The 25,082-nt window shown below is 39.4% G+C and overlaps 1 protein-coding gene across 3 annotated transcripts in view; it reads left to right on the forward strand.

Moving 5' to 3' along the window:
- The first annotated feature begins 2,375 nt into the window (after positions 1-2,375).
- Positions 2,376-25,082, forward strand: part of LOC148481546 (NADP-dependent alcohol dehydrogenase-like) — a 30,816-nt gene continuing 8,109 nt past the window's right edge. For 2 of the 3 annotated variants that reach the window (XM_088453277.1, XM_088453275.1), the window contains exons 1-6: positions 2,376-2,393; positions 4,535-4,636; positions 6,752-6,890; positions 7,235-7,322; positions 10,510-10,726; positions 13,894-14,154. In XM_088453277.1, the coding sequence (XP_088309403.1) occupies positions 2,376-2,393; positions 4,535-4,636; positions 6,752-6,890; positions 7,235-7,322; positions 10,510-10,726; positions 13,894-14,154 (825 nt within the window). Of the gene's footprint in view, positions 2,394-4,534; positions 4,637-6,751; positions 6,891-7,234; positions 7,323-7,832; positions 7,839-10,509; positions 10,727-13,893; positions 14,155-25,082 lie in introns of all 3 variants that reach the window. The other variant, XM_088453276.1, reaches the window with a different exon arrangement.

Consider the following 25,082-nt stretch of genomic DNA (forward strand, 5'->3'; position numbering starts at 1 on the left):
ATGGTCTGCATCCTGTGTTAATGGAGTTACTGGCCCTCCGATCAGTTTTACTTCCAGTGGTCAGGGTACTGTGAACCATTTCCTCAAGATTGATGTAAAGAGGAATTTGTTCAAAGCCTCTTCTTAGTACAAACTGTTTGCGGACAGTAAGAGGAAAAAGGGTCCTTTACTAAGTACTGGGGACAGAGGCCCTGATTCAGAGCTGGACACTCTGACAGAGCGCTCACTCTGAATCAGGGCCGGCCTTCTTGTTTTTTAGAGCGGCCTCCTGGCCACTCGCATAGCTGTGGTTACCACCCACAGCTATAGCGAGCGGCCAAGAAGATGGTCGCGATGGTCAAAACCATCGCGACCATCGGGCTTGCGACGAGACCCTTGTGGTAGGGTTTCGTTGCCGCAAGCCCCAGAGAGCTTTCGGCTCTAACAGAGCCGAAAGCTCTCCCACTGACATCACTTGTGATGTCAGTATGGGCCAGCCCCAGACCGTAGGCGTTCCTATGGAAACGCCTCCATCTGGGCAGCCACGCCCCCGGCCCACCCACCAAAGGGGGCGTGCTGTCACTCAACATCGACAGCATGCCCCCTTTGGTACGAGACCCGGAGCGACGGTTTTCCCTTCGCTATCCGGGTCTCGCGCATGCACACGACGGAGCCGGCTCCATCGTGCACATGTGCACTGGGCCACCATCAGCCCACTTGCGAGCACATAGCGCTCGTGAGCGGGTCTGAATCAAGCCCAGAGTCTCTGTGTCAACCAAGCATCTACGATTGAAGGTGCCTACAATGAAATTTGCTCCCAGGTTCATAGGGCCTTTTTAGATTTTTTCAAGTGATCAACCCGATAGCTTACCATCTGAGGCTGCCAGGAGCACTTAAAATACTGAATGTTTTCCATGTCTACATCTTGAAACTGTTGGTTCTTAATCAGTTTTTGACACCCTGCGATCCTCCTTTGGCTATTCCAGTGAACCATCAAGACTAATATGATGTGAAAATCTCTTGAGGTACGGTTCAATTCCTGCTTGACTGGAAAGGATATGGTCCCAAAGAGTGCTGTTGGGTCAAGACTTGGGATAATCACGCACCACAACTTCTTCGGAAATTCCACTAGAAGTTCCCTGGCAAGCCATTTGTGGGGTGTTCTGTGCCCACCTCTAGAGGAAGGGGTAATGTCTGGCGGCACTGGTCAGCAGCAGGGTAGTGGGTGGAGAGTCCCTTGCGTCCGCTGTTGTGTAGTCTTCCTCCTCCCAGCATCTGGGCGGCCGCAGCTTCCCTGGGGGCGCATGCTGACCTAAGAAAATTTTAAAGGGGCCAGACCCTCCCATTGTGACATCACAGAAGGCACCTAATTCAAGCCTTGTCTATATAAGGAAGTCCCTGGGAGCACTCCTGTGCCAGAGTATAGACTCCCAAACCGTACTCCAGCATTCCAAGTGATTACTACTGCACGTTCTTGACCTCAGCTTTGTTTGTGACCTGTTTCCCTAGTACTGCGGTTTTTTACCTTAACTATCGTCCGTGACCTGCATACGTCTGCTCCCTGGTGCTGTCTTTTCCATTTGGTTCTGACCTGGCCTTTTGACTACATTGTACATCTCATTGTACTTCACTCTGATCCAGAGTACACCAGCACCTGTATTAGGGAACCTTGTCTGAGGGCTGCGACCTGCGTATTGGAGGCAGCTAATTCTAAACTTTCTTGCGGGGGTCCCAAAATATGGGTTAGCATCCACTATCCATCCATGAGTTGTGACACCATGAAGTACAGGTAAATAATGAAATTTGTGGGTCTTAGAAGAGGGAGCGGGGCTAAATAAAATGAGGAGTGGGGTTTAATTGTGGACTGCAGCAGGCAGCTCTATTAAAAGAAAAAAAATTGGTTCATCAGGGGAAGTTTCTGGGTACTCAGAAACTCCCCTGCATGCGCAACTGCCATTTGTATTGTTTAGGGATAACATGACATACTAACATGTGGCATATTATGAACACAGGGTGGAATAGCATTTGTATTAATTGAAGTGAACTAGCACTCCTTTCCACACATACTTAGATCATTATCTACCCTTATGATTTTCCTTTACTTCAAATCATACAGTAGATTAAATATTAACTAATTTATCACAAAATAATAGGTAAACAAGATTACAATCTTTGGCAACCTCTGCCCAGAAAGATTTGTTGTTTGTATACAATAAAAGATTAAATATTGTAATGCATTGCCAAGATCTTAGCTTTGCAACAGGAAGGTAGTTTAAGATTTGCGACTGCAAACTGTAGAGAGCAGAACCAACTCGGACAAAACAAGCAAAGGAGAAACGGAAAGAGAGTGACGTGCCAAACATTTGGAAGAAAGAAGTATTTGCAGCAACAGAGACATGAGCACTGCAGGAAAGGTATGCTTTTTTATACAAAAACATGTTTCTAGATAATAAAGACCTTTGTTTCTATTACAATAAAGCTGTAGTATCATAAGATATTCTAAAAAAATATATAACTTGTGCTAATGTTTAGTTATACAAGCAATGTTAATGATCTTTATATGATAAATTCTATTTTCTTACATTTGCAGTGTTGTCACTGATACTGCCATAATCTTCAAAACTCAATATGTGTCTGTTTGAAGAATTATTGTATTACTGTATTATAGAACTTGTAGGTTGTTTATAGAAATCTTGAAATAAAAAAAGTCCTCAGTACAGATGCAGAAATTGTGCCAAACAAGCATTATACAGTGCCATAATAACTCAGATTTTTTTATTATTGGCTACAAGAGCTGATTGGACTGTTAGTTGAATTCTTATCATAGTTCTACCCCCTCATAATGTTGGCAATGCATTTTTTACACGTCAAAGACTATTAGGGTTGGTTTAGTTTGCTATTCCGATATTTTGTAGTATGTTATAGTTTGCATATCTAACAGCAAAATAATAAATACTTAGAAAGATATAAACGAAGTGTACAGGATGTATTGCATTCATGAAATAATATCTAAAAGGTCATACACGAAACATACATTATAAGGAAAAAGTATTACATAGAACAAAACTTATTAAATTAGGATTTGACATATTATTGGTATTTATATTATTATTACTATTATTATTATTATTATTATTATTATTATTATTATTATTATTATTATTATTATTACTATACTGGTTTACAAAAAAAACTTTTTTTCTTTCACAAGAACTAAATAACCTGAATATAAAAGTATTTTTCATGCTGAATTCAAATATGCATTCAAATTTTTTCAATCAGGCAGGTTTCTTTTTGTGACAAACAGTATGTTTAAAGTTTTATTAAATGAGAACTTATGTAAGTCTAAGTGAAAATATACACCTCATTCTGGCTGACCTAATAAGTTGTAGATGATTATTTTCAGGCAAATTTTGCCTTTGAGATGTCTCTCTCCATGGTCCAGCAATAGTCAGCCAGCATACTGGAACTCCATTTGCCTTAGTACCTCATTTCCAAAGTAGAAATCTGCTAATGGGAACACTTGCCATGCTCATCATTGACAGCCCCAAGATATTCTGGGAAGAAGTATAGGATGGAGTCCTCTAATGTTAGTTAAGCAGAAATAGCAATCAATTGAATGGTCCTTCAGGTTCCCTCCAAATCATAGGAATTGCAAATGGCATATGAGATGACCCATTTTCCAGCCAGTAAGAAACCTAACACATGATACACATCCCCAGTTCTTAGCCAGATCACCAACTTTACACCCGAAGGAAAGTTCATATGTAATACTTTTTTACAAGCAGCTTCAAATTCCCCTCTGACAGTTGAAGTTTACTTCACCACACACATAACATAAATTGTCTGGATGATTTAAACACTTTCTTGGCATTGTTGAAAATATTCTAACAACTAAGACAACAAATAATTGTGCTAACAGGCTACTCTATGCTGAGAGAGACCCATGGGTCACAGGACAATGTGCTGAGCCCTGATTGGAGGAGCCCAGCACACATGATCCTCTGACCAAATCAGGGGGTCGGGGCTACACCAGCAGGTCCGGCTGTATGGAGGAGTAGGAAGTTGCTGGAGGCTCCACATAAAGGTAGAGGGGAGAGCGGGGAGGGACTACAGGGGGACATATTTCTTGTATGCTCCTGTCAGTCTGTGTGTATGACAGGCCATATAGAACACTAAAATCTGAAAAAAAGAAAAGTAACTGTCACAAACACACGTTGCCTGATGGAAAAAATTCTAATCACATATTTGAAATCAGAATTTAAAACTGCACTATTCCGTTATTATGAACAATAATACAAGCTCGACTTGTTGTATGTAAATTGCAATTATATATTGAGTTGTGTAGTAAAATAGTAGGATATATGGGGGCAACATAAATAAAGGCTATTATCCAGAGGGAATTACAAAAAATCATAAAATCAGATACCCTAGTTTCAATAGTTAATCACATATCCTGTATGAGGATAGCTTACCATTCATTTACATAAGTGATTCAACTGTTCTGTTTGTGTTCATAATATGGAACATTATAAAACAATGGTTTGTTTTTAAGGTTATCAAATGCAGGGCAGCAGTTGCCTGGGAACCTCATAAGCCCCTCTCCATTGAGGAAATAGAAGTAGCGCCACCAAAATCTCATGAAGTTAGAATAAAGGTACAGTACTGTTACTTTAACTAAAAAGTGATATGCCTTACTGAGGAAGTGCTAATATACTGTATAGTATGCCATGATTATCTTTTTTATACACAATGTTGAGTAGAATTGATCACCTTTTCTTTTCAAACACTTAAATGCCAGCTGATTCAGTTTGCTATTTGCAACCATTGAATTATAAAGTAGATGATGGAAGCAGGTAAAATGGTAAGTATGTAGCAAAATGTTTAATTATGTATTTCAGTTTCATATAGTACATATATAATTTCAGATATACATTATAATTAGAAAATGGTAATTTATGGTATAAAGTCCACTTTAAAAAAATGTGTTGATTGGACTATCTTTTGTGTTATACATTTTCTTTGAAGCAAAGATAATATACTGTACAAATATCAAATCTTCAACTAAAATCTCTAAACTGGAAACTGACTTGAATTTGGCACCGTAATGTGAAAAGAGGGTTTGCCACATTCTTCCTCAAATGCCAACATTCTACCACATTAAAATCAACACCTTCAACTTGTATAATCATGTCTCCTGTACTCTGTGTTCATTATAATTAACATATTGTATCTTTAACATTAACATTAAATAATGTATACAATTATATTGGTTGAAATTGTAAGTTTATAGTTACATGAAAAATATATTGGTTCCCACACATAATTTGTTTTAGTTCTTTTATTTTTTTACTTAATACATATATCCATGTTAAAAAAAACTCTCTTCTTCCTTGTTTTTTTTAGAAGACATTATTTTTATTTTCTACAGAAAATAGTAACATTCTAACACAACACATACAATTTAACCAAAATGGCCAAAAAAGTGGGTTTTTTTTATCCAAATGTCAAGAATGTGCACTAAGAGCAAATGTGATTATTATTTTTATTTTTTTATAAATACCATAAAAATAAATAAAATAAACAATTTGTGGTTTTTGCTCAAGAATTAACCCACCTTTCCAAAACAGCAAAAAGAAAATCAGATATGTAAGGTTTTCAAAAAGTATCTGCATTTGAAAATGATAAATGATTTCTATATTTTTTTATAATCTTCACTGTTTAAATATATACACTATTATGTGTAGGAATAATGTGTTGTTTAAAGAAACCTCACATATTATAAAATAGAAAAACCTACTGCTTTAAATTAAGGGACCCTTTTTTAGTTGACACAAGACAGGGTAGATCTGGTCTTTAGATTAAACACCAACACCACCACCCCCTTCCCGTTCATCTGTGGAATTTTTTTCTTATGTATATTATTTTATTAATTATCAGGAGATCACCAGAGAATAAATACTGGTGGCACACATAATTTGAAAGAGAGGACTCCCCTTTTTCAAATGTCAGTGCCCCCATGTGTACAGGCACAATAATGGGGGTGATAGGACAAATAATGGCCTCCCAATCATGTGTTCAACAGCACATAGTGTATTATTGGCTGTGATCACAGTTGATTACCAGAAAATTGCTACAAGGGTGCCATCTTTTCTTGAAAAAGGGATGCCCTCTGTCAAAAGTTGGTTCTACAAAATATATGGAGACCAGGCGGAGGGTGATCTTCCCCACTCTCTGGACTCATTCATTTTTTTTTGTATTGTAGGGGAAATTTCCTGATGGTGCCCTCATCTTTGTATCTACTACAGTGGGGGATATATAGTGGCTTAAGCTTCATCCCCAACTCTTTTTCTATTTTTCTACTTTTGTTTTTACAAAAGTGGCATGAGAATACTCACTCAGACCACACTGGGCTAATGCCATCTAAAATGGAGTTATCTAATGGTGCCAAGTCCAAAAAAGCTAAAAACTTTTTGGAGCATGGTAAATGTGCCTTTTTTCACAATGCCAGAGAAACCTATAATAACTGCTTTTTGAGAAAATTAGAATTTTTGGCAGCTTTAACATACAACTTGACAAATATGGCCCTCGGTATTATACATTTCCCTTATGGTAAGTCTTAAATGCTAAATGTTATAAGGTTTCTGGTAAGTTACAGTATGAGTTTGAATAACTTCTAACAATATTATTGTGCTCCTTAAGTTTCACTTAATTTGCATACCAATATTAATGAACATTTTCAATAATTTTTTTTCTTATTTATTCTTTGCAGATTCTTGCTTCTGGTGTATGCGGAACAGATAGCAGTGCACTGAGCGCAGTACTTCATACCAAGTTCCCAGTAATATTGGGTCATGAAGCTGTTGGAATAGTTGAAAGTGTGGGTCAGGGAGTGACGCGGGTTAAAAAAGGTGAGTCTAATGTAGTGATAGCTGTTGTACTAAAACCAACTGTGCATATACAGTACCTACAGTATTCATCATCAGAAACTGCAAAGTATTTTTCTTAAAAATTAATCTAGACTGTGGTTGTGATAATACTGTGTACTAGATAAGGAGACATATCATATAATAAAATGTATTTAAAAAAAATGCATCATATGTTATTCTAACATAATAGAACACCGAATGATGTAATAACTCAAGCTCCACCTGAATACCATACTAATAACATGTAAAGCAGCTGAATGATCTTCATATCCAGTCGAGGTATATTTGGATGTACTGACTAAGTCCATTTCCTTTTATATCTTTAGGTGACAAAGTCATCCCACTTTTTATGCCCCAATGTGGAGTTTGCAGAGGCTGCAAATGCCCAAACAGCAATTTCTGTGAAAAAAATGAGTATGTTTGTTATTTTTTTTATTTGTTTAGATTCTAAGGGGCAATGTTTTTTTATTTATATACAGTCAGGTGCATAAATATTGGGACATTGACAGAATTTTCATATTTTGGCCTCTATTCACCACCACAATGGCTTTGAAATGAAACAAACAAGATGTGCTTTAACTGCATACTTTCGGATTTAATTTGAGGGTAATTACATCCAAATCAGGTGAACGGTGTTGGAATTACAATGGTTTCTATATGTGCCTCCCACTTTTAAGGGGCCAAAAGTAATGGGACAAACTAAACAATCCTAAATCTAACTTTCACTTTTTAATACTTTGTTGCAAATCCTTTGCAGGCAATTACAGCCTGAAGTCTGGAACGCATAGACATCACCAGATGCTGGGTTTCATCCCTGGTGATGCTCTGCCAGGCCTCTACTGCAAATGTCTTCAGTTCCTGCTTGTTCTTGGGGCATTTTCCCTTCAGTTTTGTCTTCATCAAGTGAAATGCAGGCTCAGTCAGATTCAGGTCAGGGGATTGACTTGGCCATTGCATAACATTCCACTTTTTAGCCTTAAAAAACTCTTTGGTTGCTTTTGCAGTATGCTTCGGGTCATTGTCCATCTGCACTGTGAAGTGCCGTCCAATGAGTTCTGAACCATTTAACTGAATATGAGCATATAATATTGCCCGAAACACTTCAGAATTCATTCTGCTGCTTTTGTCAGCAGTCACATCATCAATAAATATAAGGGAATCAGTTCCATTGGCAGCCATACATACCCACGCCATGACACTACCACCACCATGCTTCACAGATGAGGTGGTATGTTTTGGATCATGAGCAGTTCCTTTCCTTCTCCATACTCTTCTCTTCCCATCACTCTGGTACAAGTTGATCTTTGTCTCATCTGTCCATAGGATGTTGTTCCAGAACTGTAATGGCTTGTTTAGATGTTGTTTGACAAAGTCTAATTTGGTCTTCCTGTTTTTGAGGCTCACCAATGGTTTACATCTTGTGGTGAACCCTCTATATTCACTCTTGTGAAGTCTTCTCTTGATTGTTGACTTTGACACATATACACCTACCTCCTGGAGAGTGTTCTTGATTTGGCCAACTGTTGTGAAGGGGTTTTTCTTCACCAGGGAAATAATTCTTCTGTCATCCACCACAGTTGTTTTCCGTGGTCTTCCGAGTTCTTTTGGTGTTGCTGAGCTCTCCGGTGCATTCTTTCTTTTTAAGAATGTTCCAAACAGTTGATTTGGCCACACCTAATGTTTTTGCTATCTCTCTGATGGGTTTGTTTTGATTTTTCAGCCTAATGATGGCTTGCTTCACTGATAGTGACAGCTCTTTGGATCTCATATTGAGAGTCAACAGCAACTGATTCCAAATGCAAATGTCACACCTAGAATCAACTCCAGACCTTTTACCTGCTTAACTGATAATGAAATAACGAGGGAATAGCTCACACCTGTCCATGAAATAGCTTTTGTGTTGATAGTCCCATTACTTTTGGCCCCTTAAAAAGTGGGAGGCACATATAGAAACCGTTGTAATTCCTACACCGTTCACCTGATTTGGATGTAATTACCCTCAAATTAAATATGAAAGTCTGCAGTTAAAGCACATCTTGTTTGTTTCATGTCAAAGCCACTGTGGTGGTGAATAGAGGCCAAAATATGAAAATTCTGTCAATGTCCCAATATTTATGCACCTGACTGTAGATTACTATGAGGGAGTGTGTGGAAGAGAATAAATCATATCAGTTTAGTTACTAGTGTATCTTGGTGTAAATACAGGTATGTGTTGTATTACAGGACAATACATTCCTGGCGCTCTATTAGTTAAATGACTGGGATAAAATGATTATTTAAAATATATTGTCATCCAAACCAAGTGATTTCCAATGCAGATTCCATAAACTTTCAGGAATACATTCTCTACAGTGTTATCTACTAAGAAAGTCAAAGCAAAGGCATTATTGTAGCAGAAGTAACAAAGGGCTACTATAAGTGTCAAAAAGTTCTATACCCAAACAAAATTCTATACCATAATTTAAAGTGCTTTAACATTGAAACTGCCCTCAATTTGTATAAACTATGTACAAATTATGTTATTTAGGGGCTTTTTTATGTAGAAATGCAAATTGTCAGCCCAGATAAACCAAACTTGCTGTGATTTCTGACAAGAGAACATAAGCTACCAGAGCAATGCTTCATTGTACCCATTCCAGGACAGCTATCCTGATGAAGCCTAACATCTACACTGCTAAAAATAGTGGTGAAGGTTTACAATGCCATGTTTTGTCCCAACAGTGCTATTTTACATGCGCATCCCTCTTTGGGATCCCTCATAGGATCCTTCTTTGCCCTCCAGACCCTCATCCAATTTTCAGAGCCTCTGCCCATTCCTACCTGCACAACACAGGTAAGAATGGGCTCCCAGAGTCAAACTCTAATATATTTTAGTATTTAGAGCTTGATAAATAATTAATCTGCAAAATCTTCCTACATAAGTCTAGACAAGATATGATTCATATAAGGCTAACTTACCTTAAGGGATTAATGGATTGCAAAATAAAAAAAAAACCTTTAATATTGAGTCTAAAATTCTAAATTTTTAAATTCTAAATTCTATCTGTGTTAATACATAGGAAAACAAATAAGTGCCCATGAACATTGTTATGTCCTGGCACCCGAAGACTAGCTTTCAGGTATCAAGCACCATGCTGAAATCATGTTTAATAAATTTGCAAATTAATCTCACAACATCCACCCAGATGCCATAACGGGTAACAATATAGTTCCCTGAATCAAGCTCCCCATTTTTTCAGTTTGCTGATTATGTTTACAGTGCCTTACCAGGGCAGTTCTGCACCCTGGGTTGCCACCTGCCACCCACCAACCCACAGTGCATGTGATGTCATGAATTCATAAAAGAGGAGATCCAGAATAGGGAACTACACTCTGAATATGCACAACACATTTCCTCTGCAGATAGAGGCTGCCAAGTCAGCAACCATGCAGTGCCCCCTGCCATGCGCCCCAGGCAGTGGCATCGGTAGCACCCTAGTTATGGTGCTGTATATTTTTACATACCAGTTCTCATACATAAGGCATCCTACACATTTACTGTGAAATATAATGACTTGTACTGAACCTTTGACTGATCTTTTTTTAAAATATTCTTTTACAGCATAGGAGGAAAATCAGGGCTGATGGAAGACAAAACAAGCAGATTTACTTGTAAAGGCAAACTGGTTTACCACTTCATGAGTACAAGCACTTTTACCGAGTACACTGTTGTGTCTGAGATATGTGCTGTCAAAGTGGCTGATCGTGCTCCAAATGAAGTTTGCCTCATTGGCTGTGGATTTGCTACTGGGTATGGAGCCGCTATAAATACTGCTAAGGTAATAAATTGATACTGTGAATTAACTAGTTAACTGGTGGCATGACATGTGATGCGACTGTAGACAGCAGTGCTTCAGCTGGCAAAGTCACATCATGTGCAACTACGCTGCTTACCCCGGCTATTGTACAGAACGGATCTCCTCTGACTCCCCAGACCCCCGGAAGTGATGTGGTGGTCTGTGACCGCCATCATCACTTCTGGAGTCACGCCCCAGAATGCCATGCTGCATGTGCCAGGGATCACAGTGCGAAGAGGGGAACTTAGTACCCCTCTAAGCACTAATTGGCTGATCTCTACAAGTGCAGTGATCAGGGGGAACTGATGATCATTCCCCCTTGACACACACTCTGCTGCTCTCTTTATATATGGGGGAGGGGGGTTTTGGGGGGTCTATACTCATGGGGTTTAGGAGGTTATCTAGCATCAGTGGGGGGTGGGGGAGGAATAATATATATAGAAATATAATGCTAGAGAGGAGGGGGGTAAAATAATAATAAAAAACATACTTGTCACAGGATAGGAGGGAGCAAAGAAAAATTGTGTTTTTACAGGGGGGGAAGTTGGTTTAGAAAACAGGTATGGTGTGTGGGGTATTATTATTAGGATTTATGACCCTTGGAGGGTCTATTGCCTATCAGGTGTGTAAATTTGTTTTATAATGGGGGCCTATGGACACGGGGGGATGGGGTGGTTGTAAAACACCCCCTCAATATTTATTTTTTAAAATAAAATATTTAAATATATTACTAAAAATATTTTTTTTACTTAATTAAATAATTTAAAAAAGAATGACAATCTGTGAGCGGTTTACAGGGGAAAAAAATCATCAGTTAAGTGGCTAAGTAAGGTATGGGTATTCCAAAACTGTTTAATAAGCATGTTTTATCTATCTGCAGAGTGTGAGAATGTGTTTTTAATTTGATCTGGTTAAAAACTTCCATTTAATTACAAGAGTGCATAACTGTATATGTTAAAAAATGCATATACCATTTGGGTATTATTACTGAGGGGTCTATTTACTAAGCAGTGTTATGACACAGAGTGAAAAGTGATAAGTCTGTGATAAGGTGCCAGCCAATCAGCTCCCAACTGTAATTTTTCAAACCCAGTCTGTGAGATGACAGTTGGGAGCTGATTGGCTGGCACCTTATCACTTTCTTATCACTTTTCACTCTGTCTCCTAACACTGCTTTGTAAATAGACCCCTTAATCTTAATCACAAAACATATTTCATACCAGCTACTGTAAAAAACAAATTAATTACTGCAGGTCCACACTAGCATGTATATATTTAGACACCTATTGTTCCTGGGAATGGGGTCAATGGGCCTGATTCAGACCCGCTCACAAGTGCAATGCGCTTGCAAGCGGGTCAATGGAGGGCCATTGCGCATGCATGGTGTGCGCAAAGCGAGTGCGTGAGCCCCAGAGCGAGTGAGAACTTCACTCACTCCAGGGCTCGCAGCAAAACGGGGCGGCTGTTGATGTCGATCAACAGCTTGCCCCGTTTTGTAGGCAGGTAGGGGGGGTGGCTCAACAAACAGAGGCGATCCCTTAGGAATGCCTGCCGTTTGTGGGCGGCCCTACTGACATCACTCGTGATGTCAGTAGTGGACTTCCTGCTCTATTAGAGCAGGAAGTCCACTCGGTCTTCCGGGTTACGAGACCCTACCACAAGCCCGATGGTCGCGATAATCGCCACCATCGCCAGGCCGCTCGCACATGCTGTGGGTGGTAACCCACAGCTATGCGAGAGGCCTGGAGGCTGACACACAAAAAAAATCGCCCTGATTCAGAGCGTGTTCTCGCAAATAGCAGGGCCAATATCCCAACTGCGGGGATTCCGGCACTCAGAATGCCAGCAGTTGGGATATTGGATTTCTATGGAGGGATTTTTGGAATTCTTGGTTTCAGAACAAAGTGTAGAAAAACTGGTGTCATCTAGAACAGATATTTTGTGGTTAAATTGTTTCACACACATGTGAGTCCCAAAGTGGTGCTTAGTCCACCACACAGTATGTGTTTCAGGTATGTTTAGGATTGTAGTAATTATTATTATTATTATTACCTTTTATTTATAAGACACTATAATATGTATTACATACTAAGGGAAGTATGCAGCAAGATACATTTAACACTGAGCCTAGAGTTGTTGCTGCATCCACCAAGTGGCTGAAGCTGCTGCCTGGACTGCCGCTAAAATGCTACTGTTTATGTTTTATGGTTAGCTACTGTGTTTCAGCACTAAGAATAACTACTCTAAACGTACAAATATATAATTATTGGCAATATTAAACATACATGTGCTTGGCAGTAGACTGTCACTCCTCTTTATAAGAGCAACACAGTTTGTGCAGGGGCTATTGACAGCACTGGAGGACCCAGACTCAGAGAGACCGGATAGAAAAAAAAGAAGGAATGATGAGGGACAGTAATGCTGACAGTGCTAGAAAACAGACTCATAGGTCAGACAGACAAATTGACATTGCTAAAATGTTGGCTCACTAGTCAGACAGGCACACTGACAGCTCAATAGGACATACTGAAAGTGCTCATCCTCTTTTACCAACATTCAGACATCTACAGATTCCTTCCTTCCTGAACTGTGTGCTGACTACTCCTAATGATATAAAGCAGGGGTTCCCAACCACAGTCCTCAAGGCACACTAACAGTCCAGATTTTAAGGATAGCCATACTTGTGCACAAGCATGTTAATTAGTACCTTAGTTATTTTTATTTAACCATCTGTTACCAATCATGGATATCTCTAAAACCTGGATATCCATGTTAGTGTGTTATTGTGTCTTGAGGACCAAGGTTGGGAAACACTGACATAGAAGAATCATTGAGCACACCTTTGTTTTGTTCTACTGCTTCCTGAACTAGTCCCACCCCTCATCTCCCCACACAGCCTATTGTACTGCCTAAAGCTCCTGCATGAAAGTATACAATATTTTTCAGCACCCAGCAGGGTTCAGGGCAACAGGAATCCCTGCAATTTAGAGTTTTAACAAAAAGTGAGGAATATGGGCCAACTAGATTAATTCTTTTGTCCAATCATAAAGTAAATGAGTTTAGCCAGACACAATGCAGGAGGGAGTATTCATTTCTACTAATTACAATTAAGTTGACATTTTCATATCTACCATATTCTATTTCCTCAGGTAACTCCTGGCTCTACCTGTGCTGTATTTGGTTTGGGAGGTGTTGGTTTCTCAGCAATAATTGGCTGCAAAGTTGCTGGAGCCACACGCATTATTGGGATAGGTTCTCATGAAGATAAATTTCCAAAAGCCATTGAACTTGGAGCTACAGAGTGCGTAAATCCAAAGGACTATCAAAAGCCTATTCAGGAGGTCATTTGTGATATGACTAATGGAGGAGTGGATTACGCCTTTGAATGTGCTGGGCGTATTGAAACTATGGTAAGTGGAAAATATTTAAACAGTTATGGCTGATTCTGAGTTTTAAGTCACTGGTGTCAAAAAACACAAATGTAAAATGCAACTATGCAAATAGGCACAGTTAGACAAATCCCAAGATGTGTGCAGCTCTGCATAAGTAGTTTGTATGCCAAGTTTACATCAGTCATAAATCAGCAGGGGTTCCAAAGGGTTGGTGAGCATTTACAATATAATGTAGCCATGGTCTGCCAAAGAGGCAGAGGCATGCTCCCAACATGATGTGGCCATGCCCCGGAATGTCCCAATGAGACATGACCTCATTCAAATTAATTGCCACACGCCCTCTTTGTATAGGTGATAACATTTCTTATGGCATTCATTTATATCAGATACAAATACACCCAAATTTGTAAACTTTTGCTTTGATAGTGAAATTTGCATTCACTAGTAGGTTTAAATAAAGCAATAAATAAACTCTGTAATACAGTGCAGTTATCTGCTTCAGCAAACAAGTGCCGGCAACTGTTTCTATCATCAGTGTGTATTTACACAAGTCCTCAGTCACCTGCAAGTGATATAGGTACCAACAGATGTATATGAAATTCTGCATCTGTTCACAGACTGTATTCTTCTAACAAGAGCCAGTGTCACCTGTGAGCAAATCTGCAGTCTGTTTTGTAGACATGCACAAACCCAACTTGCATAGTTTATCAGTGGCGGAACTCCCGGAGACAATGGAGTCATTTGCCACCGGGCGCCAGCCCTCAAGGGGGCACCTGGCTCCATTGTCCCCCAGCCGTTCCGGGCACTGCATGGAGAAGGAGCGCCACTGATCGGTGCTCCACCTTCAGTGGCATGCGGGCGATGCAGGGGGTGCGGTCGCATTTGCCGGGCGCCTACTGAGTGTGTTACCAATGGGCGCCCACTCCTTCTTCCCTCCCTCCCCCCGGCGCCAGCAGCAGCCAAAGTTCACTTCTGAGCTCCGGCTTCCGGGCCCCACAATGCACTATGGGAGTGACGTCATGACGTCACTCCCATAGTTCCGAGGAGCGGGCGCCGGGGCGGATTGCAGCAGCACTGGAGCGGGGATTAAGGTAAGTATTGTGTTTATATTTTTTGTGTATGTGTGTTGACGCGCGCGAGGGGTGCTCACTACTGGGGGCCTACAGGGGGCATTACGGTTGTCACTACAGGGGGCTTACTACAGGGGGCATTCTTACTACTGGGGGCCTACAGGGGGCATTACTGGGGTCACTACAGGGGGCATACTACTGGGGACCTACAGGCGGCTTACTACAGGGGTCACTACAAGGAGCTTACTACTGGGGGCCTAAAGGGGGCATTACTGGGGTCACTACAGGGGGCTTACTACTGGAGGCCTACAGGGGGCTTACTACAGGGGGCATTACTGGGGTCACTACAGGGGGCTTACTACTGGGGGCACTACGGGGGCTTACTACTGGGGGCACTACGGGGGCTTACTACTGGAGGCATTACAGGTGGCTTGCTACTGGGGCAGAGCTGGATTAAGGCTTTGGGGGGCCCGGGGCATTTAAGACAGGGGGGCCCTAAAGTCTAAAATTAAAATCATTCGTCATCAATCACTAGAGAGAGAATTACGGTACAATTCGGTGGTAAATATTAATATTATATATAGGTATAGGTATCCTGTAGAAAGGAAAAAGCTGCACTCCACAGACTTTTAAAATAGTTCAAGTTTGTTTAAATAGTTACCGATATTTCAAGACCTCTATGAATCTTTTCCTTGGGGTACATATTTACACTAATTTGAAAGTATGTGGAGTGATGCTTCTTTCTTTCTACAGGATACTGTACCTATTTGCGTCTACTAAAGTAGGAGTGCACTCTGGCATACTGTTTCTTTTCCAGAGTGCCAAACTTCACGTTTAAAAAAAACGTGACTTACCGATAACCTACATCTCCAACTCATTTAGCCAACTGAAGCCATGTCACTTTTGTCGCATCATAGGCATTGTATAACACAACGCGGTTGCTGCGTCCTGAAAAGCGATGCGTTCCATGCGCGGCACGCAAACCCCTGCGCACGTGACCAATGTGTGTTAACCAATGGGCGCTTCAAAAGAGAGTTGCTATGCAACAAGATAAATACACAATCTCGGTATAAAGAAGCAGGGATAAGCACTCAAAAAAACCTGTATAATCCATTCTGATATCTCAAACTATCTTGTCCAGGGGGTAAAATAATATACGGACTTGGCCATAGGGACACACAACCCCATCTCCAATTATTGTGTTAAAGTACAAGCATATCACTTCTAGCTATACCAGATACATTTTATATTTATATATATATATATATATATATACTCACACACACACACATGTACATATACTGTATGTATATATATTTATATATATACATATATATATATATACACACACACATATATATATATATATTTGTGTATATATATATATATAGGTCTATATTTTTATGTAGTTATATATATATATATATATATATATACACACATTATCTCTCTCTCTATAGATCTAAATATAGATATATATGTATAATATATATAGATATATATATCTATATATAGATCTATAGATATATATATATATGGAGAGAGAGATCTATATATAGATTTATATGTATATGATATAGATATATATATATATCTATATCATATACATATAAATCTATATATAGATCTCTCTCTCTCTATACATATATGTATATATACACACATAGATATATATATATATATATATATATATATATATAAATCTATATAAGAAAAATTTAGCTGCCTAAATGAATAAGGTCTGTCACTGACTTACCCTAACACTGGGACAGACAGTGCACAGACCAGGATGGTGCAGCCCAGACAAACAGGTGGAGGTTGCCGGGTGGTGGGTAGGCGGCGGCGGGTGTCGTCGGTGACTAATTGGCTCCCTGCTGTCATTGTTGAGCCCAGCGCCCGCTCCTCAGTGGTGAATAAGAACGGAGGCCAGGGTGGAGGACCGGCGCAGGCAGTCGCGCAGCGTCATGAGATGGGAATGAGTTCATGACGCATACGCGGCGCCGCGCATAACGTATGCGCAGCGCAAGCACTTGACCTCCGCCGGCGGCGCCCACAGTCCATTCAAGTACGAAAGACGGGGGCCAGGGCCGGCGGTGGAGACGATGCAGAGTCTCCGCTTGGAGCCTGGCCGGGGGGTGTTTACACAATCCGCGGAACCGCGGCAGAAAGGTGCTTGGTGCCCTGAACACTCAGGGCCCCTCTGAACTTCAGGGCCCGGCACAGGTGTGCCCCTAGTCCCCCCATCGCCGGGCCTGTTGGCAGGGGGCCCTCTCCGAGAGGGGGGCCTGGGGGTACATGCCCCCAGTGCCCCCCCCTTAATCCGGCCCTGTACTGGGTGCATTACAGGGGGCTTACTACTGGGGTCACTACAGGGGCTTACTACTGGGGTCACTACAGGGGCTGACTACTGGGGTCACTACAGGGGCTTACTACTGGGGGCATTACAAGGGGCTTACTACTGGGGGAATTACTGGGGGCACTGCAGGGGCCTTAATACTGGGAGCACTATTGGGAGCATTACAACTGGGGGCACTACAGGGGCCGTCACTACTGGGGGCACTTCAAGGGGCATTACTACTGGGGCACTGCAGGGAGCATTACTACTGGGGGCACTACAAGGGCATAACAACTGGGGGCACTACAAGGGCCCTTACTACCAGGGGCACTGCATAGGGGGACAACTACTGGAGGTACTGCATAGGGGGACCATTACTGGGGGGCACTACATAGGCGGGCACTGCATAGGGGGACCTCTACAGAGGTCACTGCACAGGGGGACCACTACTAGGTGCACCGCTAGGGGGCGGCGGCAGCTGGGGCTGGCATAGGTGCTGGGGGGTGGTTAATTTTTAATTTGGGGGGGCACCAACATTTATCTTGCATCCGGGCACCTGGGATAAAGTTACGCCACTGTGGTTTATGTTTCGCAATTTGACATATGTGCAACACAGCATCAGCCTCTTAATGTGTAAAGTTATTTTGGAATAATCAGTTTAATATGTTTGCCACACTGCTTGATATTCTTTGGGTGTCCAGCTGTGTCCATTTCATGAAAACAACTTAAGCCGATTCAATCATAAATTAATATAAAAAATGCAAAGGAAAATATTAAATGAAGTATGAGAACTGACTTTCTTTTAGTTCTAACTTATGACTGTTGCTAACCCTTTGGGTACATAGGACCTCTATACTATACATAGAGCTTAAAACTGTGAAGGGTGAGATTGGTTGGATTCCATTGGGAACATGCGTGCACTCTCTGAGCATCAAGTAAAGAAAATGCCAAGGATGGGTTCAGTGGCGTCACTGGGTTTGGTGTCACCCAGTGCGCTTACTACTCACCCTGTCACCTCCATGTGATGCATGCAATTGTGAAAGGGTCATGGCCTCATGTTTGCGAAGTCACTATCCCTGTTGAATTACATTTTGGGGATGTGACCACATGCCACACCTCCATTCTCATCACACTGGGGGCTGACCCATTGCTCTGGGAGCTGCTGGGAAGTCTACAGCCTCTACAGACACAGGCCCTGATTCAGAGCCAGACGCTCTGACAAAGCGTTCGCTCTGAATTAGGGCCGTCCTTCTTGATTTTGAGCGGCCTCCTGGCTGCTCGTATAGCTGTGGGCGAGCGGCCAGGAAGATCAAGATCATCGCGACCATCTGGCTTGCGACGAGACACTTGTGGTAGGGTCTCATTGCCGCAAGCCCTGGAGTGCTTTCGGCTCTATCAGAGCCGAGAGCACTCCCATTGACATCACTTGTGATGTCAGTGGGCCCGGCCTCAGATGGTAGGCGTTCCCATGGGAACGCCTCCGTCTGGGCAGCCACGCCCCCGGCACACCCACCAAAGTGGGCGTGCTGTCACTCACCATCGACAGCACGCCCCCTTTGTAGCGAGACCCAGAGCGACGGCTTGCCCGTCGCTATCCGGGTCTCGCGCATGCGCATGACGGAGCCGCCTCCGTTGTGCGCATGCGCACTGGGCCAACATCGACCCTCTTGCGAGCGCTCAGCAAGTTGGTCTAAATTAGGCTCACAGTATGGATGATGGGAACATGTGAGTATCATCCATCACTGCTATCAGTGCTGCTTGGTGACACCATTCGAGGGGGTGACACCAAAATAGCAGAGCAGCTCTGCATTTGGTGTCATTCCCTCCAATGGTGTCACGTGATGTGGCACAAACACCCCACATCCCCCTAGTGACACTACTGAATGGGTTGAAAAAAAATTGAGGTTGCCCATCATTGGAAGGAGAATGCCCCCTTTTGAAATTGTAATGCTCCTGTTTAATAATTGTTTGCTTGTTGTTTTTGATCAGCAGGCTATAAATAATATTAAAGGGTTGAATGGGGGAATTCTAAAACAGCTCTGATTACACACCAACAGCCCCAAATTAAAATGGTGAGCACTTATAATTATCTTATTTCAAACATTCAAATCTACAGTATCTGTAGTATATACAGTATTTTAGTTGTTTTAAAAATTTTGTTTTAATAAAAATGTCTATAAATAATGTACAGGGGACTGGTCACTTTTAGAGCCACAAATCTGCTCCTCCACATTTTATTTTACAAGAAACTGGGGGAACCACTGTTTGAAAGAGTGGTCTTTTTTATTTATTGTCATAATCTCATGTTAACCAGACAAGAAAATAAATACTTTTGTAGATAAAAATATTAGGTACATGTAGAAAAGTATGCAATTCATCTTTAATAACTTTCTACCCCATTTTAATATTGTAAATAAATGGCAAAATATAAAACATATTTCTCTATTTTGCCACCTCATGGAGACTGTTGTGCTTTCTAGACTTGGGTTAGAAAGGCTATTGGCTCCTCATTTGTTGTGGTAGTATACTAGCTTTGTAAATTATATATCTTTCCCACCTTATTTGTGCACCATTATAATTAATTAATTTCATACAGGAAATAAATACAACAAATGATTTATAATGAAATAAGCGCACCAATCCAATGGTGCTACAGGAAATGCTTGGGTGGCCACTTACACCCTATAGACCTCAATGAATACTGTACTTGCAGTTCCCGCGCTCCTCTGGAGTAAATGTCAGATTTAGGAACGGTTAATTATTGAGAAAATTTCCCCGGAATGGATTCCTATGATGTTCCTGTTCAAACGATTCAACCAGTGAATATGCCAAAATTCCTCAAAAAAATTAAAAAAGTAGTATATAGTGAAGTACAGTTTATTTCAAACGTAAAAGCATCAATAAAACACATAAAGGTAACTCCATACCAGATACCCCCTGTTTACTCTGCTTGCTAAACTAGCCTTAGTTGTTCTGCCAGTTGGCTCTGTTGCTTACCGCGTCAATCTCCTATGTGGGCTATTGGGAGCAGTTGCGGCCTCTATGTTTACTACAACATTCAGGTGGTTAATATACACCTTGAAAAAGGCTCTATATGAGCAGAAATGTGTTGGTGAGAAAGGAGCTACATTGAGAATACCAGGAATAAGGGCTAGAGGACGAACCACTGCCTTATAGACAGTAGGGGGACCACACGAGCCTATCCCGGGAGGTGACTGTTTATATCCCTGTGCTATTTTGGGTGTGTATTGTCCTACACCCCTATATATCTGGTACGCAGTTACCTTTATGTGTTTTATTGATGCTTTTACGTTTGAAATAAACTGTACTACACTATATACTACTTTTTTAATTTGTTTGAGGAATTTTGGCATATTCACTGGTTGAATCATTTGAACAGGAACATCATAGGAATCCATTCTGGGGAAATTTTCTCAATAATTAACTTTTCCTAAATTTGACATTTACTCCAGAGGAGCGCGGGAACTGCAAGTATTGTATTCATTGAGGAAATAAATACAGCTGCTGGGAAAGATATGATATTCCCTGTTTTGAACTTTATAGTATATAAATGAAAAATGACTTATCTGACAATATTATAACACATTCTGGAAATTACTGTGCATTCTAGTTATTATTTGTGATGGGACTGCCATGAAAAGTTACTGATATTAAAATTTGAATGTGATGAACCCAAAATTGCTAAAAACATGTGAAAAAAATGCTATAATATATCAATAAATAAGAAGTATGCCCTCTTTTTCTTAAAAAATACTTTCCCTTATTACTAATAATTAATATATGTGCCCTCTTTCTCTTAATAAATAATATTTGTGCCCAGTAATATCTGTGTTCCTTTCGTTGTTCTAATATATGTTTATTCTGTTTTTCTACTAATAAATATATGTTACAATATTTTCTGTAGTGTAGTTGTACCCATCTTCCATCTTCAACAGTGTCCATTGGGATAAACCTTAGTATAAGCAAAATAGACTGCTCTAAAGAGCTCCCTGATGCAAATGAGTAAACCTTTAGCAAGCCTGTTTACAGAAAGCTAGTCAATCAGTTATCTCATTATTCATGAGAGACTGCTCCTGATTGGCTGCCCATCAATAAGGGGTGTATCTAAAAAAGAATACAAATATTTTAACCACTACACTACAGAAAATATGAGTCTATTTTTTTATTATTATAAAAATAGTTCAAATATATGTTATAAAATATGAAGATGGCACATAATTTATTATTTGAAAAGTGGCATAATCAGATTTATTGATATACTGTAATAAAGGGGCACATATTGGTGCTACTAATCTAAAGGGGCCACATATCCTAATGATTTGCACTGGTACGCACCAATCAAGATGGGCTACTTAGCATTGGCCTAGGCTTCCCTAGTTACAGAGTCAAATATAGAATGGCTTGTTGAGGAAGGGGAGGGAGGGGAATTTATTTTTTATGGGAAGCCTGATAAGTCTACCTCTAGTAATATCAGTAAAGATATAACCAATACAGATTATCAGGAAAATCAGGATAGAGGCCCCCTTCAATTTAGAAATAAAATAGGGAGCAGATCAAATAAGATCTCCCAGTTCAGAAATCAAATTTTTTTTCCAAATCAGTCTGATAATTATATCCATCCTTAAAAAAGGTTAAATGATTATACTAATTACAAACGAAGCTATTATCCCATTAATAATTGGAAACAAAAAAAAACAGTGGTCAAATAGAGGATATGATACTAATAGGGAATATGTTTATGTCTCTTCTGATTCAAAGAATGATAGATGGGGGCGCAGTTCCAATAAGTAGGTATATGATCCCCACCTCAAATAGATTCCATTATTTACAAAAAAATTATTTTTTTTTTAGAGAGACAAATGGACATAAAGAAATCCATATAACATCTAGTAGAAAGAAAAAAGGGGGAAAAGGGCAGGGCAAACAAAAATTTGAAAAAAAGAATATAGAAAAAATAAAATGACTGAAGATAAGAAAAGAGAAAATAGTAGTCAAATCCCACTTGTTAATGAAGGCAATAATCTAACTCATTGCGACAATGTCATGGTTAAATTTTTTAATTATGTTTTAAATTATATTGAGAAGTCGGTATTATCTCGGGGCTTAAAGTTTGCACCGTCCAATAATATAACTTTTTTTGATCTTTATATAGACTTCAAAAGTTTGTCCATATATTCTGTTTAAAAAAATTCTTTGGAGATGAAGGAGAAAATTCAGAAGAAGTAGTTAAGAAATTTAGGAAAATATCAACATTTAATCCCTCTTTTGCCAAAGGGTGTTTTGTAGAATTCTTTTATAAAAGCGTTATTAAGGATATTGATGTCCTCAAATTTGAGAATAAAAGAAAGTTTAGATATAATCTCACTTTGGAAGAAAGGGCTGCATTAGAATCAGGACCTAATTATCAAGCAGGCAGACAAAGGAGGTGGAGTAGTGGTGTTAAATAAAATAGATTATATTAAGAAAGGGTACAGACAGTTAAATGAAGGTGATACATATATTAAATTAAAATCTGACCCTTCTCAATAAACATTATGGACTTTAAAAATATTAGTCCAATGTTATATTGATTTGGGAATCATATCAAAGGAGACTTCTGCATTTCTTATTAATGAGGAATCTTCAGTTTTAGTTTTATATTTTCTCTCAAAAGTACATAAAAATACCACAATCCCCCAGGATGCTCTATAGTGGCAGGGACAAACTTGATTACAGCAAATGTATCTGCCTATATTGATTACCATCTGCAGCCGCTAGTATGTGAAGAAAGATCACATTTGAGAGACACAAAATATATTTTAAATAAATTAGAGACTGTTACTTCGGATAATGATTTTATTTTAGTCATAGCTGATGTATCATCACTTTATACAATAATTTATCATCATGATGCTTCTGAAGCAATTAAAAATACTCAAACAAAAACGGATTTTAGTGACAATATGTGCAAATTTAATTTATAAGGTATAACTTTTATTCTACACAATTATTATTTAATTTCAATCTCCATTTTTTTAAACAAAATGTTGGCACTGCCATGGGTTCCAGGTTTGCACCCAGATATGCCAACCTTTTCATTTTGAGGTGGGAGGAGTCCCATATATGTGAAGGGCATTGCTGGAGCATGAACTTGGTACATTGGTGGAGATATATAGACAAGTCTAGACAGTTTTTGGGAGTATTTGAACTCTAATTCATTAAATATCTGATTTACCTATAATATTAGCCCAAATCTTAGTTAATTTTTTAGATTTATCGATAGAGATTAAGGATGGGAAACTTAATATGTATATTTATAATAAACCCACCAACTCTAATACTTATATTCAAAAAGATATCAACCATTTGCCACAATAGCTGTAAGGTGTCCCAAAGGGACAACCATTACGACTTCATAGAAATTGTTGTGAAAAGACTACCTTCCAACATCAAGCCAGAGAAATGGTGATGCAATTTACACAAAAGGGTTTTAATGTTGATAAATTGAATCAGACAATTACAGAAATTACAGCTATGGATATGGCTAAAATATTAAAGAAAAGACGAAAGATATCTCCAAAGGAAAAATGTAATATGGCATTTTGTACTACTTTTAATAATCAATATAGAAACATCAAAACTATCATAAGGAATAATTGGAAATTACTCCTCAAGGATGATACACTGTGTAAAATATTACCTAAGAGATCTAAGTTAACTTACAGACATGCCCCCACAATCAAAGACACATTTGTCTTTATTGCCTTACCCATGATAGAAAATAGATTTTAACCTAGAAACAAAGGTTTTTTATAGGTGCAGGGAATGTAAATTGTGTAAACTATGTCCTGGTAAACAAACTAAGGTAACAGAATTTAAAACACTGGAAGAAATCATAAAATAACTGATTTTATTACATGTAATACCCGCTATGCCATATATGCAATAGAATGCACATGCAATACGGGATATATAGGAAAAACTAAAAGACAACTGAAAATCAATGGGCTGAACATGCCAGAAACATTCAAAAAGGATTAGGAACTCATCCTTTTTCTGCACATTTTGCAGATCAACACAAAATTAATCTATAAATGGTATAAAGAGGTTTTGTGGCATTTCCCTAGTTAAAGAAAATGTTATAACCAATAACCATGATACACGGCTAGCTAGGAAGGAGAAGCATTGTATTTATGACCTCAATACTTTGAAGCCATTTGGTTTAAACCATGACTTTGAAGTCAAATGGTTCTTAAGGTAGCATTAGACCATTTTTAAAGTGCCTGAATTTATAATTTTCTTACTGTTATATATTTTTTGAAAGCACTTTATTGTGTTATATGTACATAAAGGGGTTTGTCTTTATTAAATGCACTTTTTATTGTTATGCATTTGTATTTTAATACATATATGATATTATTTATTCATATCTTACATTTTCATATACTGAATGCACTTTATATTGATATACAGTCTTTGATATATCACTGTATAAGGACATGATGCTGCTTATTCATATTAGATGCACTTTATTGTCATAC

This window comes from Taudactylus pleione, unplaced genomic scaffold (genome assembly GCF_031769625.1).
Source record: "Taudactylus pleione unplaced genomic scaffold, aTauple2 ptg000574l, whole genome shotgun sequence".
NCBI lineage: Eukaryota > Metazoa > Chordata > Amphibia > Anura > Myobatrachidae > Taudactylus > Taudactylus pleione.